The sequence below is a fragment of the Mustela nivalis genome (genome assembly GCF_964662115.1).
Source record: "Mustela nivalis genome assembly, chromosome: 10".
Classification (NCBI taxonomy): domain Eukaryota; kingdom Metazoa; phylum Chordata; class Mammalia; order Carnivora; family Mustelidae; genus Mustela; species Mustela nivalis.
This window is the reverse complement of record NC_139029.1, coordinates 82,697,134-82,714,303: the sequence shown is the minus strand read 5'-3', so window position 1 is coordinate 82,714,303 and position 17,170 is coordinate 82,697,134. Positions and strand designations below refer to the sequence as shown.

The following is a 17,170-nucleotide window of genomic DNA, read 5'->3' as shown; positions in this document are numbered from 1 at the left end:
AAAAACAATATATGTTATAAATAATAATTAAAGGATAAAACATGCTAAAGATTCAGTTAGAAGTAACATTTCTTCCAAGCCAAGAAATACAAATCAATTGCCAAATTTTATTACTTGGAAGTATCTTGGAAAAATATTTTGGTTGCTACAACCTTTTTCTCACAAATTTGCTTTTTTTATTTTTCTTTTTTTAAAAGATTTTATTTATTTAGTTGACAGAGAAAGAGAGACCACAAGTAGGCAGAGAGGCAGGCAGAGAGAGAGGGGGAAGCAGGCTCCCCACTGAGCAGAGAGCTCAATGTTGAGCTTGATCCCAGGACCCTGAGATCATGACCTGAGCTGAAGGCAGAGGCTTAACACACTGAGCCACCCAATCGCCCCACAAATTTGCTTTTTTAATCTTTCTTGATGGGCTTGGTTTTTTTCTCTTCTTTATATTCTTTTAAGTAGGACATCAATAACATTTTTATGCTAATTATCCTAAAATTGAAATACTTGTCAAGGACCAGCAAAGGGATAATCAAAATTCATAGTTAACTACCTTAGAAATCATGTAGTATTTTCTCTCCTCTCTTAAGATGGCACTGCCCTTTAGCTCGGATATTCAAGAAACCAAGATTTTCTTAGCTAAGGATGATTCTTGATAATAGTCAGAAAGAGGTGTCTGTCATGGCTTTGATTTCTCCTTGGTCCGGGTAGCAGTGAAACTGTGTAACTGACCACACTTGAATACAACAAAACCTTACCTTTTTAAAAAAATAATTCTAGCTGTTCCAGTCATTTCATTCTACAGAACTGAATACATATCCTCTTGAATTTTATGTGAAAATATAACCTCTTAAATGTACTTCCTTCTTTCTCTTTTAGTTCTGTCTCAACTGAGAAAATTATGGTTGGCTGGGCTTTGTTCCCTGTTTCTGCCAGACTCTGTCCTCATTGTTGGGACAGACTCTTCCTTCATCCACTATTTGTGAGTCAAGTTTGAGCAAATCAATCACCAGTCTCAGTACCAACTCCATTCTAGGCAAATGCTTTCTGACACATAGCCAGTGAACTTGCATATGAATTACCTGGGGAGCTTATTAAGATACAGATTTCTTGGCCTTACCCTGATAATCTGAGTAGGTCTGAGGATGAATATGCATTTTATAAGCATGCCACAGAAACATAAAACAGCTTCATCACAGATATTTTTATTTTCATTTCATTGCATTTTATTTTTTTGAATATTTTATTTATTGATTTGACGGAGAGAGACACAGCAAGAGAGGGAACACAAGCAGGGGGAGTGGGAGTAGAAGTAGACTCCCTCCTGAGCAGGACTTGATGCAGGGCTCGATCCCAGGACCCTGGAATCAGGGCTTGAGCCAAAGGCAGACGCTTAATGAGTGAGCCACCCAGGCGCCCCACCACAGATATTTTTAGAATGCAAATACTTTTCTAATAGTTTGAGTTGAGCTGAAATCCTTAAAGATAAAAGCTCTTATAAAAACAAAAAGTTGAACACAATCAAAAAATGGGTTAGTACATAAAATGCTATTTCACTGGATAAATACACAGCCAATGAACAACAAAAAATTTAACTTGGGGCACCTGGCTGGCTCAGTGGGACGAACATGTGACTCTCGACTTCAGAGTCATGAGTTTAGGCCCCACGTTGGGTGTGGAGCTTACTTCAAAAAAATAAATATTTTAAAAAATAATGTGGAAGGGGGCGCCTGGGTGGCTCAGTGGGTTAGGCCGCTGCCTTCGGCTCAGGTCATGATCTCGGGGTCCTGGGATCGAGTCCCGCATCGGGCTCTCTGCTCAGCAGGGAGCCTGCTTCCCTCTCTCTGCCTGCCTCTCTATCTACCTGTGATCTCTCTCTGTCGAATAAATAAATAAAATCTTTAAAAAAAAAAAAATAATGTGGAAGGAATATAGCATATGCAACTTAGCCTCAGTTCAGAAAAATTGTGTGCACATGTGTGTGTATAGAGATGCATGTGTGCATTTGTGTGTTTGCTCATATCTATAGCTACATATAGAGAGTGCATGAGTGTGAGAGTGCACATGCAAGCACACATACAAATGATAAAGCAACAGGACATGTGAACAACAGAAGATGCTAATATGACTACTGGTTCTTGGACCACTGTCTGAGTAGCCTGGACATAGAGGACCCTTAAAACTGCTTAAATCAGGCTTGCAGTAACTTACCAGTTATTAAAGTGGCAAATCTTCATAAACTAAGCTGTACTTACAAAGCAAAAGGAGTTTTTAATATAGGATCTGAGTTGTCAACAGCAAGGCTTCCAGATTTAAAGTGAGGACTGAACTGTGTCAGATGATTTCGAAGAATTCCAACAGCAACTTGTGCATGTGGATCAAGACTAACTCTGAAAACGTTAATTTAAAAAATGGTTACTTTTTAGGAATCATTTATTCAAAATTAACAGAATATGTCATCTATTTTACAAGCAAAGTCAACAGTTTGAACTCCAACATACCTGAATATAATAACACTTCCTGGAGACAAATTTTCAAATTCTATTTCTTGAATATATTCATTGGGTCCTTTTGTGGCAACTCCAGTTTGTTTAACAATTTTACTTTCACTAAGCTTGAAAAAAATCGTATAAAACCATTCAATCAATAATTCTAATGTCTTTAAGACATTAAACATGGTAGTAAGATGAGAGTCCCAAATACCTGAATATGTTCTCTAATTTCTACTGTGATGTTTGGCATTCCATTGATCGCATGCTCATCCTTCTGATAAGGTTTTGTATTTCTCTCAACAGTTCTGGCTTCAAGAACTACTTCTTCAATTTTGCCTATGAATAAATAAAAATATTAATGAAATTTCACATTAAACCATCTGGAATTAGGAAGTGCTAATTCAATTTAATTCATTAAACTTAGAGTTGAGTATGAAATAGCAGTCTGAGAGTAGATCATTCTACCCAAGATGCATTTTTTACTCAATGCTTTGTTCTTAAAATTATAAATTAACAAAGACCTCTCTGAAAAAAGATCTTATCAAGTAATAATGGCTTAACTCTCAGGAACAATCTATAACCTTCCTAATTTTGAGCAGAGAGTAAATAAATCCCTTGAAAATTTTATTTAAAAAAATGAAAAATTTCAGAAATACAAAAAGTAGGGAAACATTTTAAAAAGTCAGATCCTATTTACTAGCTGAAGAAAACATTACAAATGTGTACCCTTTCTTTCCCTTCAGAGGTAACAGTCACCTGCAATTTGGCATTCCTAAATCCTGTGCATTTTACTACATATATCTGTTTCCCAAAACAACATACATTATTTTCCATATTTCCAACCTTTATTAGAGTAGATCCAAATTATATATATATATATATATATATATATATATATATATATATATATTTCTGCAACTTGCTTTCTATTAAACAACACTATCTTTTAGATTTGTTCACATTGCTACATAAGCTGCAGCTCATGCTGCTGCTCATTTGTTTCAAATGCCAAATAGTATTCCATTGGGTGAATACACCAAATATATTCCTGTTTGCCCGTCTTCTAATGGAACATATGAGAGTTTTTCAGAGATATACCTAGGAGTAGAACTGCTTAGTCAAAGGATATGTAAAACTTGAATTTTACTATTTAAGTAATTTGAGCCATTAATCTGACAATAAGAAACAGTACCTTTTGATCTAGAAATTCTACTTCTCAAAATAATTACTAAGAAATTATTCAAAAGAAAAAATTATTCCTAGTGTATATTCATTGTTAAACATACTAAAGAATATTAAAGATGGGATACTAATATAATAAAATGTGAAATATTTAACATAATGAAAATCACAATTCTATTACAAAATGGAAATGTTTTAATGAAGACCAATGACCAAAGCAAAACCCGAGATAATATTGTTCACACTGATGGCAACCATGTGAAACTGTATACGTACATTAGCAATAATCAGACAAGATTACTGACTATACACTTGCAAGCAGTTAAAAATAACTAATGAACATTTAACCTTGAAACTATTCAAGTTGAGGGGCGCCTGGGTGGCTCAGTGGGTTAAAGCCTCTGCCTTCGGCTCAGGTCATGATCTCAGGGTCCTGGGATCAAGCCCCCCATTGCATCGGGCTCTCTGCTCAGCAGGGAGCCTGTTTTCTTCTCTCTCTCTGCCTGCCTCTCTGCCTACTTGTAGTCTCTGTCTGTCAAATAAATAAAATCTTAAAAAAAACCCCAACTATTCAAGTTGATAATCTTCAAAAACTGGAGTTTATATATTTAATAACTAGCAACCAATATAGAATATGATGATTTTTATGGGAATCTTCATCCCCTCAATTAATTGCCAGACTTGGACAGTTGCTATATGCACAGGAGAATGTTTTGCTATAAAATATAACAGTAAGGAAGAAATAAAATACACACATCTAGGAAAAAAATCTAGCAATAATAAGGATATGATTTAGGGGTACGTTTTTATTTATTTATTTAATGATTTTATTTATTTATTTGAGACAGAGACAGAGATAACGAGAGAGAGCAGAGAGGGAGCACAAGCAAGGAGGAGAGGGAGAAGCAGACTCCCCACTGAGCTGGGAGCCTGATGTGGGTCTTCCCAGGACCATGGGAAATTAATTTGGGGTAACTTACATTTTTACTACATGGACAATACCGTTATGGAAATACTCTCAAATATTAACATTTTCTGAGTTGTGAAATAGCTTTATTTTCCTCTTAATTTACTTCCTATTTCCCATTTTGTTTAAAACAAACATATTTCCTTTATACCCAGGAAATACGTATGTACATTCATGTGTTTATATATATGTATATGTATGTATATTTATAGTGTGTCTGTTTACTTGTGTATGAGCATGTACACACACACACACACATATATAAACCAAAGTGGAAAATAGTTTAATATTTAAGGCTTTTCATAATCCATCCTCAATTACCTTCCTAGCCCTCTTGTCACTCCACTATTTTAAGCAAATAGATATTTTCATTAGTCCCCAGATAGTCTTACTAACACCTATTAATATGAATTTTCTTTTTTACATCTTTCAAAAACTATAAAGTTCCACCTCCCTTGAGAAGCCTTTTCTAAACACTCAGTGATTTCTCTCTTTTGTGAACATATAGCAATTATAGTCTCTCCACATCTCTTCTTTGACAATTATAAAACACATCCCAGGGTGCCTGGCTGGCTCAGTTGCTTGAGTGTCTGCCTTCAGCTCAGGTTGTGATCCCAGTCTTAATTTCTTTCTTTAAAGTACACTCTATACCCAACATGGGGCTTGAACTCATGTCCCCAAGATCAAGAGTCACATGCTCTACCAACTGAGCCAGCTGGGTGCCCCAAGTTATGCAAAATTTTGAACTCTTTTTCTCAACTACAACCACACCAGTACTGTGTTATAATCACAGTAACATTTTTTGGTTGCATTACCAGGGATGCACATTTGAGGCACTTCTTTGCTGTAAAATGAAGTCTTAGGATTCCTGAAAGCAGTTCTAGACACAGATACAACAGACTGATGAATGCTGGGTGAATGTCTTGTTACTGCCACTATGTCTTCATCAACCTGATCCACATATACCTGAGAAACAGAAAGAGAAAACATGTTAGCATTCAAACTGGAAAAACTGACTCTGAAACTGAACCTTAAGAAACTTACAAAAAGTTAGTTTCTTGCCTGAATGAAACCCTTGGCCCCAAGTTCTTGATGAAGTTTATTGATAGCACATCTGGCTGCAATAATTCCACTTTGGAAATTAACTTCACCTTTATCTGATGGAGATGCTCCAGGATTCCACTTCGTATAAAATCGTTCTTCAGAAACCACTGAAATCTGAACAAAGTTAAAACTCAGCCATGTGTACATTTTAATTATAATGAGATCTTTTAGTAAAAATGCTCAAAGTTGTTGGCCGTGTGGATTTAAAAAAAAAACACCACCAAGACATACCTGGTGAGGCACTAATTCATCATAGCCTTTAGTACTTCCACTAGCACAACACGCCATGGAAACAATCGTGGTACTTGGCAGAGCATCATATTCTGACCTATGCTAGAAAACAAGGAAAAAAAAACCCACCAGGGTTTATTTTCCTTCAAATGCAAAGTGCCATCCTATTGCATAATGAAGTAAAGGACAGTTACATAGTTACATACTGTAAGACATTAATTGGCTTTATTTTATTATTTTTTGATATTAATTTGCTTTAGAATTTAACAAAACATTCAAAAGCTATGTACCACAATCACGTATAAATCTAAGACATGATTCTGAAGCATGTGGATATTGCCACTAAATATCGGATCAAAAAATTTATTTTTTCCTTTTTCAAGTTTTATTTAAATTCCAGTCAGTTAACATAGAGCGTAATATTAGTTTCCGGTATAGAATTGAATGATTCATCACTTACATACCACATCTAGTGCTCACAAGTGCCCTCCTTAATCCGCCTCACTCATTTAGCCCATCTCCTGCCCTCCTCCCCTCCAGCAACCCTCAGTTTGTTCTCTTCAGTTGAGTCTGTTTTAATTTTTTTCCTCCACTATGTTCATCTGTTATGTTTCTTAAATTCCACATACAAGTTCAGCAAAATAAGTAAATACAAGAAACAGAATAGATGCTTACCACAATGGGACACTCGTTATCGTGGGTAATATCCATAAACAGGGCATGTGCAATAGCTGGCATTAACGGCCTCAGACAGGGCTGAACAAAAGATCCAACAGGTTCTCCTCCATATCTGTAAACCAGTCTGCCCTCTTCATGGCTATTATATGCACTCATTGCCTCTGCAAAGCATTACAGAATATTTTAACTACCTTGATTATTACTGGTCAAGAAGAGGTTAGGTTTCTTATCATGGCTGAGTTTCCAAAAAAAGACCATAAAATATTATCAAAAATAAAACTGCTTTAAACATTTAAACAAATGTCTATTAGTTTAAGTGACCAAAATATCTTCTCTATAACTGGCCACAGAAATGGCTCATGTAGGTAAAAGGGAACATATGTTGTTTATTAGGATGTTAGCTACATAGGATCTATGGGAAAAAAATCTAAGATTCAATCTTCTATCCAAGTAGGAGATGAAAACTAGATTTGTATATTTTCAAAAACAAAAAAATGCTGTTGTTCATGAGTCATCAATTCATTCTACTCATCTTTCAATTTAAGAGGAGATGTTTTACCCCAGGAAAAGTGGAAACTTTTCCTGATAAAAACAGACTGAGATAGAGAAAAGTTGGTGTAGAGTATTTAAGAGAACATTAACTATGTTGAAAATTATTAAACTTTGTATATAATGCTATTAAATGCCTTTTAATCTACTTATACAAAAACTAAAGTTTTAGATGGGAAATACACATCAACAAGCCTACCTCTTATTAGGGAACTAATGCCCAGTCTAGTAACAAAGATATTGTCCAGCTCTTCGCTTCCTGTGAACAGTTCGGCTACTACATACAAATTGGGTTGCAATTTTCTAGCAGCATCCAACATGTACTGCAAAAAGCACAGTCACAAATGTAACATAAAGAGAAAAGCAAGTGGGGGGTAGGAAAGGAGACAAGACTAGGCATGGATTCGACATGAAAATGTCATGGAACAAGACAAAATGGAAATCCGAGAAGAATTTCCAAATAAATTTAATTGTGCATATGTAAGAAAACATAAAAGGAACACAGGAAACAAGAAAATTCATAAAGAGATTAAAACAGTTAAAAAGGAAGATTAGATTTTGCAAAGATACAGAGACACAAAGGAGGAAAAAGGAAGAAGAAAAATGTTAGTGTCACATTAAAATTATAAACCATAACACTGTGATTCTGCTAGGCTTTCACCCTGTTTTATGTGTGTTTGTTTGTAATACCTCTAACCAGACTATTAATTTGCAGGCTTTCGACTAGGCCATTATTGGTAAATTTCCTGCTGGTGAATCATTTAGCTATTGCAAAGATTAAGTCTAACTACACTAAAAGCCAGATTTTCCTACAAATGATAATCAGCTCTTAATCACAAATCAAACTGGTTCCAATTTTCTTAATATAATGTTTGCACAAAGGTTAATAAAATAATTGAAATTCTGTCAGCTAACAAGTAGGGTCCTAGAAGATTTTGTAACTTAAAGATTAACAAATTGAGTTTTAATTTTCTGTTTTGCCACAATGTTGCAATAGTTATATATATATATATATATATATATATATATATATATATATATAATGCAACAGCTATATAAATATAGCTGTTGCTAAGAGCACAATAAGGAAAAACCTCTGCTTCTACCGCCTTAACTAATGTTCACTAAATTCTTCCATATTAAATCAATTTTTCATCATTGGACTCAAATCATATTCATTATAATACTGCATTAAAATAACAGAAATAGATATTTTCCAGATAAGCATACATTCCCAAAGAACACTAAGTTGTCACTAGGAAGCTATCAAAGATCTTATAAACAGGATGAAAATTGTGTTTATAAAGTTGTATTAGATAGAAGATACTGCTATAAATTTCGGCACTGCCTCAGTTTCTATAAAAAGCCCAAAGAGGGATAAACAACCTTTATGTTTACAATTACATTTTTATAATCAATAAAAATGGAATCAATGAGGCTAAAGCAAGCTTCAATACACTGTTAGTGCTTAAATAATAATATGTAACAAGTGACTTCATTGTCTATTAATATATTAAGAGCAATCAGAAAATAATAAGAATAAGATAGATACTTGCATATTATTAAAAGGTTAATATTAATCCTTTAAAAGTTAATAATAAAATATTAAAAATATTTTAATAATATGCATGGCGATATGGGTATGTATATATCATCAGAGACAATATAATCTATTTCCCTAAATTGAGATAAAAATATAAATGCATTAAACATTTTATAGCCCAGATATCCATAACTACTGCATCAAAAGATTTTGTTAGAATTGTGAAGTTATGCTTAAGTATTAAATACTACCACCAAATCAATGCTGGTCCAACTAGAAAAGAAAACACATACTTGCGTATTTTATTTAAGGAAAGCAAGGAAAAAGTACTACATTTCTTTGCTTAATGCAGATGAATTGTTTTTCTGTACCTCAGCTACATGAAGAGGTGTTGAGTGGCAGTTATCAAGACGCACTCCTTGGAAATAAGTTGCAGTTATCTCAGTGTATTTTTTCATGTGTGCCCAGAGAAAAGGACAGTCCTCTGGTTTATTTCCATAGCGTAATTTAACACTGTCTCCCCAGCAAATAAGTTCTCTCCTTAGATAAACGTCTGAGCCTGTTAAGAAAGGAGCTTGCTTTCAACAGTCCAAGAAATAACATGAAAACATTTACTTCAAGGAAACATTGTTTTTTAAAAAATCGTATTGACTATTTCTATCACAAACCATACACTGGTTAAAATTATGTCTAAAATGGTAGGGTTATTTGAATCTATAAAGTTAAAAAATTAGTATTAATTTATATCTCATACTGATTTTGTTAAAATTTGACCTAGAGTCTCTTCTAAAAATGTGTACTTAGTGTAAAAAAAATCAAGTTGCTTCTTTTATTTTTTTTAAATATTTTATTTATTTATTTGAGAGAGAGACAGTGAGAGAGAGCATGAACGAGGAGAAGGTCAGAGAGAGAAGCAGACTCCCCATGGAGCTGGGAGCCTGATGCGGGATTCGATCCCAGGAATCCAGGATCATGACCTGAGCTGAAGGCAGTCGTCCAACCAACTGAGCCACCCAGGCGTCCCAAGTTGCTTCTTTTAAAGAAAATCAGTAATAGTAATATCACAGGCCCTTTGAAGACAGCATTCTACCAAAAACATTTCTTCTTCAAAGATTTAGTTATTTATTTGAGAGAGAGATAGACAACATGAGCAAGAGAGGCAGAGGGAGAGGGAGAGAATCTCAAGCAGACTCCCAGCTGAGAGCAGAGCCTGATGCGGAGCTCAATCCCATAACCCCGAGATCAGGGCCCACGCTGAAATCAATGGTTGGACACCTAGCCAACTGAGCTACCAAGGTGCACCTCTACCAAAACCATTTAAAGCTGTGTTTCTACCTCATTACGCATTTTGGCAATAGGTTACATTAAATCCATGGCATGCAGTAGAATGCCTTTTTGCATTTAGAATGGAGAAGGAGATAGCATTTAGAAAGGAGAAGGCAGAGATACTTAAACCCAAAGTACATTCTTTAAGAAAAATGAGATTTTGAATTAGAAAAAGACTTCTCATTCAAAAAGACTTCTAAATGTTGAAAAACATATTGATAGGTGCCCAGCAAAATTCTGTCTGACAAAGAAATAGTTGTAGAAAAATAAAATGCTGGGAGTGAAAGGGAAACCGAAAATTAGTTTTTAGTGTAATTGCTATTCAAATACCTTAATACCCCCTGGCTAATGAATGAAAATATTTCTTATGGCAATATAATTGTAATAGCATGGTCTTGTATGTATTTTTAAAAATGCAATAGATTAAATTTTTAACCATATAAAAATCTTATTTAGAACCATTATATAAAATAGATAAAAGCCATTCTGGTTGAGCATATAAAGACTAGGAGGGGAAAAAGGGGGAAAGGAAAAAATGAATCCCACTCTTCCTGTTCATACCTTCTCTTCGCTCTCAAACTGTATGCACTCGACATCTCTGTGATGAAACAGTTTTAGAACTATTACCTTGGTAGGGAAAAAAGTCAATGAAACAGTTTGTATTTTGAGTTTGCTGTAAACTTTTCTCTCCCTATCCACAGAGAGGTTAACAAAAATGATATACCTGGTTCAGCAAAGTTTCGAAGGGGATCATCTCCCATTACCCATCCATTATGTGCCATCAGAAAACAAGCTTTATTTGGGTTATGAATCATAGATTCTTCTGCGGAGAGAGTCATTTCTTCATATGGGAACGTAAAATACCTATGGAGATACAATTAAATATTAAATCCATACAGAGAGATTATTTGGAGAGAATTCAAATTAGTAATATTAAAATTAAAACTCCTCCTTAACAAATAGAATAAATTAGTCTTACACGATAGGAAATAAACTTTTTTACAGGTCAAAAATCTTCAGAAGACTTTCTGAGTAGATCTACTAAGATTTGAGAAATGGGAAGTCAGCACTATAGCATTATCTGGTTAACAGTTTAAATAAAAAATTAAAAATTTAATAAAATTACTAAGAAAATCATTGAAATATTGGTGTTACTTTTGCAAAAGCTTTTACTACCCTTTAGTTGCCTAATCTGTGCTGCACATTACCTACAAGATAAGGATCTAAATGCTGGCTCAATTTGATTAACTTTGAATTTACTAGTAAGTATATAGTCCTCCAGAAACATTAATGTAATGTTTATAAACTGATTCATACTGATGATAGTTTCTTTAAGGACTGGCCTACCAAAGTTAATATTAACCCTAGTTACCAAATCAAAACTTCTATTTCAGTTAAAAAATGTACTGAAGTCACACATGGAAGGAAAACATTCAGATTAATTTAAAAAGTTAAATCCAATATTCAATTTTTAACCTTTAATGAAAAGAAAATGAAAATGAAATACCTGGTAACTAGAGGATGTTTTCTAGTGACAGGTCCTAATTTAGGGCCATGGCCAGCCAGTCGTTCATAAAACACATTTCCCAAAAGGCAATTAACTACCTGAAACACATTAAATTATGTATCTCAGTAAAAACAACCACAAACACTATTAAGACTCAAAGAAAAACAGCAGTTAAAAGTAGGTGAAACCTGTTCCTGATGATAGTTCATGAGTTGATGCTTCTCTGAATTTAACTCCTCAATTCTCTTACGGAACCAATTACAGCATTCATCAATTGCAGCTGGGCCCTTGCTAGAGCAGAGAGAGCAATACATGCTGAATATTTAATGGTTTTAAAATTCTACATTTAAAACTTTTCTAACAAGGGTCACAGAAACTTTATTTACTTATTTGAAACATTAAACATATTCATCAGGATCTTAACTAATGGCTGAAGAAGTTTTCCAAGTGTAAAAAATATTATATAAACATATAGGAACATGGCCTACCACACAGAAAAAAGAGGAAAACATCATGCATTTGAACTAGCAGAATTATGGTGAATTACTTTTTTTGATTTTCTATTCAGGATTTTAATACTAGCTGTAAAGATCTGTAGGTAATATTATCCTTTATCTCATAGGAAAAAATTCATAACATACTCATGTGGTATGAAAGTTGCTAGTGCAATGTTCATATCTACAGTACAGCCAAGCCTTCTGTATTCAGAATCCTGAATAATCTTAAGGTGTTCCTTTGGATCAGGCTTGGTTGTTATTTTCCTATTTCCTAAAAGAAAGAAGAGATGATATCTTAAATGCAAATATCCACAGGGAGATTTTAACTGTTACTGATATCCAAATTTTAGTATACAGTATTTTTTTACAGAAAATAAAACAAATATTTATTTCACAAACATCCTTCCTACCTCCCCCCATCTTCTTACACACCACCTAACACACACACACACACACACACAAGATGGGGAAGAGAGAGATTGGAAGGGAGAAGAACATTATAGAAGAAAAACACAGGGATTCCTATCACTTCAAACTCTGCCCCACTTCTCTGCCTTAGTCAGCTTTCTCTTACTATAATTTTTAGGGCATTAAGGATGTTGGTAGTACAAATTTTCCTTCTAGGTGTTACCAAATACACTAATATCAGGAGTTCCTTCTCTTCAAAGATTACTTTCTATTCAGAAGTCAGTCTTATTAATGACTTTCTTTGCATACTCTGAAAGAAACACACTGGCTAGTTTTTATACTTTTTTTCCTTTTAACCAATAAGCATATTCCTTATGTAATAATAAAAAATACAAATGTAAATAAATGTTTTGTGGGAAGAATTTTTATCCCTTTGCTGGAACTTGTTCCTGATAAATTAGATGTTATGCAGGGTTGCCTCCACTGGGTTTGATTTTATTAATTTATTATTATTATTCTTTTTAATGTTTCTTTTTAAATTTCAAATCAATTAATTAACATATAGTGTATTATTAGTTTCAGAGGTACAGTTTGGTGATTCACCAGTTGTATGTAACACCCAGTGCTCATGACATTCAGTGCACTCCTTAACTGGGCTTGCTTTTATATTAACTAGCTAACATTTGACTTACTCTAAAGAGACCTTGAAGTGGCTTATAAAAGCACAAACAAAATAAATAAAATATAAATAGATTCTCAAGATTTAGTTTCTGAGGTTCATTTGGAAGAGTATATATATTACACCTACCAGTGGAGCACCTAGGTTGCTCAGCAGATTAAGCGTCTGCCTTTAGCTCAGGTCATGATCCCATGGTCCTGGGACTCAGCCCTGCATTGCGCTCCCTGCTAGGCAGGGAGTCTGTCTCTCCCTTTGCCCCTCCTCCTGCTCATTCTCTCTCTCAAAATGAATGAAATCATTAAAAAAAATAAAGAAAAAGGAAAAAAAAACTGCCAGGAAGTGTTTGAAAAAAAGAGAAGCTTATACAATCAGTGTAAGGGATAAAAAAAGTCTTTAGTATTGATAGAATGGAATAGTACACATAACAAATCCACATACATTTAGTATATGACTACACTATGAAGTCTTTATGGTGTATCACAAATCAGTATAAAAGGATGGATTATCAACTCAATGCCATTTTTTGAGTAAAAATATTTATATAATACACAAAAATAAATTCTAGGTGTGTAACCATTTCTTTATTTATTTTTAAAGGTTTATTTATTTGAGAGAGAAAGTGTGTGTTTGTGGTAGAGAGGTGCAGATGGAGAGGGAGAGAGAGAATCCTCAAGCTGACTCCTTGCTGAGTGTTGAGCCCAGTCCTGGGCTGGATCCCATGACCCTGAGATCACAACATGAGCCAAAATCAAGAGTCAGATGCTTAACTGACTGAGCTACCCAGGCACCCCTTGAACACTTAAATATAAAAAAATAAATAAATAAGATTATTAGAAGAAGACAGAATTTTTTTAAGAAAACAGAATGTTGACGGAAGATTTTTTGTAAGCGTGATGTGAAATTAGAAGCTATAAAAGACTAACATTTTTGAGTATGCTGAAAAAAAAAAACCCATATCAAGAATTAAAAGATCAACAGCATACTAGGAGGACATATTTGAGGCCAGCATAACAATTACCAATATAATAAGTCAATGTGAAAAAGTCAAACAGCCCAATAAAAAATAGGGAAATAGGAAAGAACATTAATAGACAATTAATTAAAGACCTGTAAGTGGCAAAGCAACATGTGAAAAGGTAATTCACTAATGAGCAAAGAACTACAAATTAAAATAATGTTTTGCTTGATTGACAAACGTTATAAAGATTAATGGTGTCTAATGCTAATGAGGGTATAGTTAATGATAATGTAAACTGGTACAAATCATTTTGAAAAGCAAGTGGACAATACTTCTTGTTAATTTATCATTAAATTTGTATACTCTTTGACCAGGAAATTCTACATCTAACAATTTATCTTAATTTATCCTGCAGATTTATTCACCTAAGTAAAGATAACACATAGAAGGATATATAGAAGGATATATCCTTATAAGGATAACACATATAAGGATATATAATATATATATAAAATATATATATATTATTTATATATATATAAAATATATTTTATATATATATTATATATATATATCTCCACATATAAGGATATATATATAATACAGTTTATAAGGATATAAGTTCTACAAAAGTAAGGGCTTGCTATGTTCACCACTGAATCCCCATGCCTGGAAGATTGCCTAATATGTACTAGGTAGTTCAAAAGGTATGCATTAGGGTGCCTGGGTGGCTCAGTTGGGTTAAGCAACTGCCTTCAGCTCAGGTCATGATCCTGGAGTCCCGGGATCGAGTCCCACATTGGGCTCCTTGCTCTGTGGGGAGTCTGCTTTTCCTGCTGACCTCTCTACTCTCATGCTCTCTCTCTCTCTCTCTCTCTCACACACACATAAAGAAATAAATAAATAAATAAATAAATAAATAAATAAATAAATAAATAAAATCTTAAAAAAAAAAAGGTATGCATTAAATGAATGAAAGAGTGAATGATGAAGAAAACTGGAAATAATCTATCAAGAGGGCTAAAGAGAGATGCCTGACTGGCTTGGTTAGTAGAGCATGTGTTGGGGTTGTGAGTCTGGGTCCCATACTGGGTGCATAAATTATTTAAAAATAAAATCTTAAAAAAAAAGGTTAAGGGGACTTGGGTGGCTCCGTCAGTTGAGTGTCCGACTATTGCTTTTGGCTTGGGTCATGATCTCTGTCTGGGTCATGGAATCAAGCGCCACATCGGGCTCTATATTAAACAGGAAGTCTGCTTGAGATTCTCTCTCTCCGCCTTTCCCTTTCCCTCTGACTCTCCCCCTGCCCCAATGCTCCACATCTCTCTCTCAAAATAAATAAATCTTAAAGAAAATAAAAACAGTGTATTCCTCTCTAGAGGTTATTGGCAGCTGCAGTAATCTGCTCACTTACCTTGCACTCATGCACTTAACAAACATATATTGAGCTCTACTATATTCCGAGTATTGTGCTAAGGAACCAATAGTAAGAAACAGTCCCCAAGAGAAATAATTATGTATTATTATGACATGCCCTTTAGATATCTCTGCTAACTCTCAGGACTACATTTTATAATAACACAAATATATAATAATAACATATTTAATAATGTCTTAGCCAGAGAAAAGAAGGGTTATCGCTTTAAGAGTAATAATAAATTTCTTAAAATTGCTAGAAACATTCTAATGTATATCCTTTACCTTGTGTAAGAAGTCCTCTAAATTGCTCAACTGCTTTGTAAACATCTACTTGGAAAAATTCCCAGAGCTGAATTTTTGGAAAAATATCTTCCCAAATTACTTTTCGAATGCACTGAAAAATTTCAATAGTTAAAAAAAGATATATTTAAAATATTTTCACTAAATATTATTTTTCAAATTAAATATAGACTCTAAATAATTTTCAACCATACATTTACTTTGTATTTTAGAAATTTTGTTATTCTGTTTTAGTGTGGTACTCCTCTATACATACTGACATTCATTTGATGATCATTTTCAATCAAAGCCGGTACTCCTTTTTCTTTGTATTTCCCTTCTGCAACGTCACAGGATAAATGCCACAGTGCTCTGTCTAAGACCCAGGCAGGCTTTAAGTGTGGAGAATTTACAAGATTATATGCACATTCTGGATGTTCTTGGATCCATCTACTATTAGTGGCTTAAATAAAAAGGAAAAATAAAGGAATATCTTGTAATTAAAGTGAAGTTAGTATCTATGTTAAGTTTAAAGATGAAATAAAATATCAATATCCACCACTCATTGTCTTATATATTAGACAATATTTAAATGTCATAGTATATTATATAAACTATATATTAAATTATTTCATCAAATATTTAATATTTGTTTCTTATAATTTATGATATTGTAATGTGAAAAACACTTTTTTGGTTGTGGTATCCTGTCATCCACTTCACCATACCTTTTTCCTTTCTGTTGTAGGAATTTTTAATTGTTGTAAGATGCAATTCTGACTTATTAACACTCCTGTAAAAATAAGTTTATTATTGTGGGAGTTAAGAATGGCCTTGTCCTTGGCCCATTTTAATGATCCTTGAGTCAATTACATTTTGGAACATTCCTTCTAAGCTTGAAAAACATCTTTCCCTGAAAGCCAGAGAAGGCTTCTGCCCCAATCTTCAGAACTCCAGATGTCATTTATGCATTTTTTCCTATGTAATCATTTCTTCCTGTATTTTGGGGGAGGTGGGAAGGAAGGTGAGATCCTCTGGATCTTTAAATACCATTATATCTCCCTAAGGCTAAGAATACAAACAAATATACATCCCATTGAAACACAGTTATTTCTCTGCCTTCTATAGTCTGTTAGTTTCAAGACCAAACGTCTAGAAAATCCGACCTGTATCTGCCGCTTCCACCTTCTCCCCACAGTCTTGTTCCTTTTCCACTGCAATCTGCTGCTGCATCCAGCACTCCACTGAGGTTACTCTAATCATGAAATTTAGTGCAGCTTTCTCAACTTTATCCATTTAACCTCTATCACATTTGCCATTACTGATTACTCCATCACTGATTTATAAAATACTTCTTCCTTGA

At 34.0% G+C, this 17,170-nt stretch overlaps 1 protein-coding gene across 3 annotated transcripts in view; it reads right to left on the bottom strand.

Moving 5' to 3' along the window:
- Positions 1 to 17,170, bottom strand: part of AGL (amylo-alpha-1,6-glucosidase and 4-alpha-glucanotransferase) — a gene marked incomplete at its 3' end in the record, with an annotated part of 80,137 nt that overhangs the window by 38,535 nt on the left and 24,432 nt on the right. For all 3 annotated transcript variants that reach the window (XM_082686474.1, XM_082686476.1, XM_082686475.1), the window contains exons 6-20: positions 16,089 to 16,270; positions 15,811 to 15,922; positions 12,209 to 12,335; positions 11,756 to 11,858; positions 11,568 to 11,665; positions 10,785 to 10,924; positions 9,106 to 9,293; positions 7,391 to 7,514; positions 6,640 to 6,803; positions 5,965 to 6,066; positions 5,692 to 5,847; positions 5,445 to 5,595; positions 2,692 to 2,816; positions 2,490 to 2,602; positions 2,244 to 2,378 (exon numbers count right to left, since the gene is read on the bottom strand). In XM_082686474.1, coding sequence (XP_082542600.1) covers positions 2,244 to 2,378; positions 2,490 to 2,602; positions 2,692 to 2,816; positions 5,445 to 5,595; positions 5,692 to 5,847; positions 5,965 to 6,066; positions 6,640 to 6,803; positions 7,391 to 7,514; positions 9,106 to 9,293; positions 10,785 to 10,924; positions 11,568 to 11,665; positions 11,756 to 11,858; positions 12,209 to 12,335; positions 15,811 to 15,922; positions 16,089 to 16,270 — 2,020 coding nt within the window. The remainder of the gene's footprint in view (positions 1 to 2,243; positions 2,379 to 2,489; positions 2,603 to 2,691; positions 2,817 to 5,444; positions 5,596 to 5,691; positions 5,848 to 5,964; positions 6,067 to 6,639; positions 6,804 to 7,390; positions 7,515 to 9,105; positions 9,294 to 10,784; positions 10,925 to 11,567; positions 11,666 to 11,755; positions 11,859 to 12,208; positions 12,336 to 15,810; positions 15,923 to 16,088; positions 16,271 to 17,170) is intronic.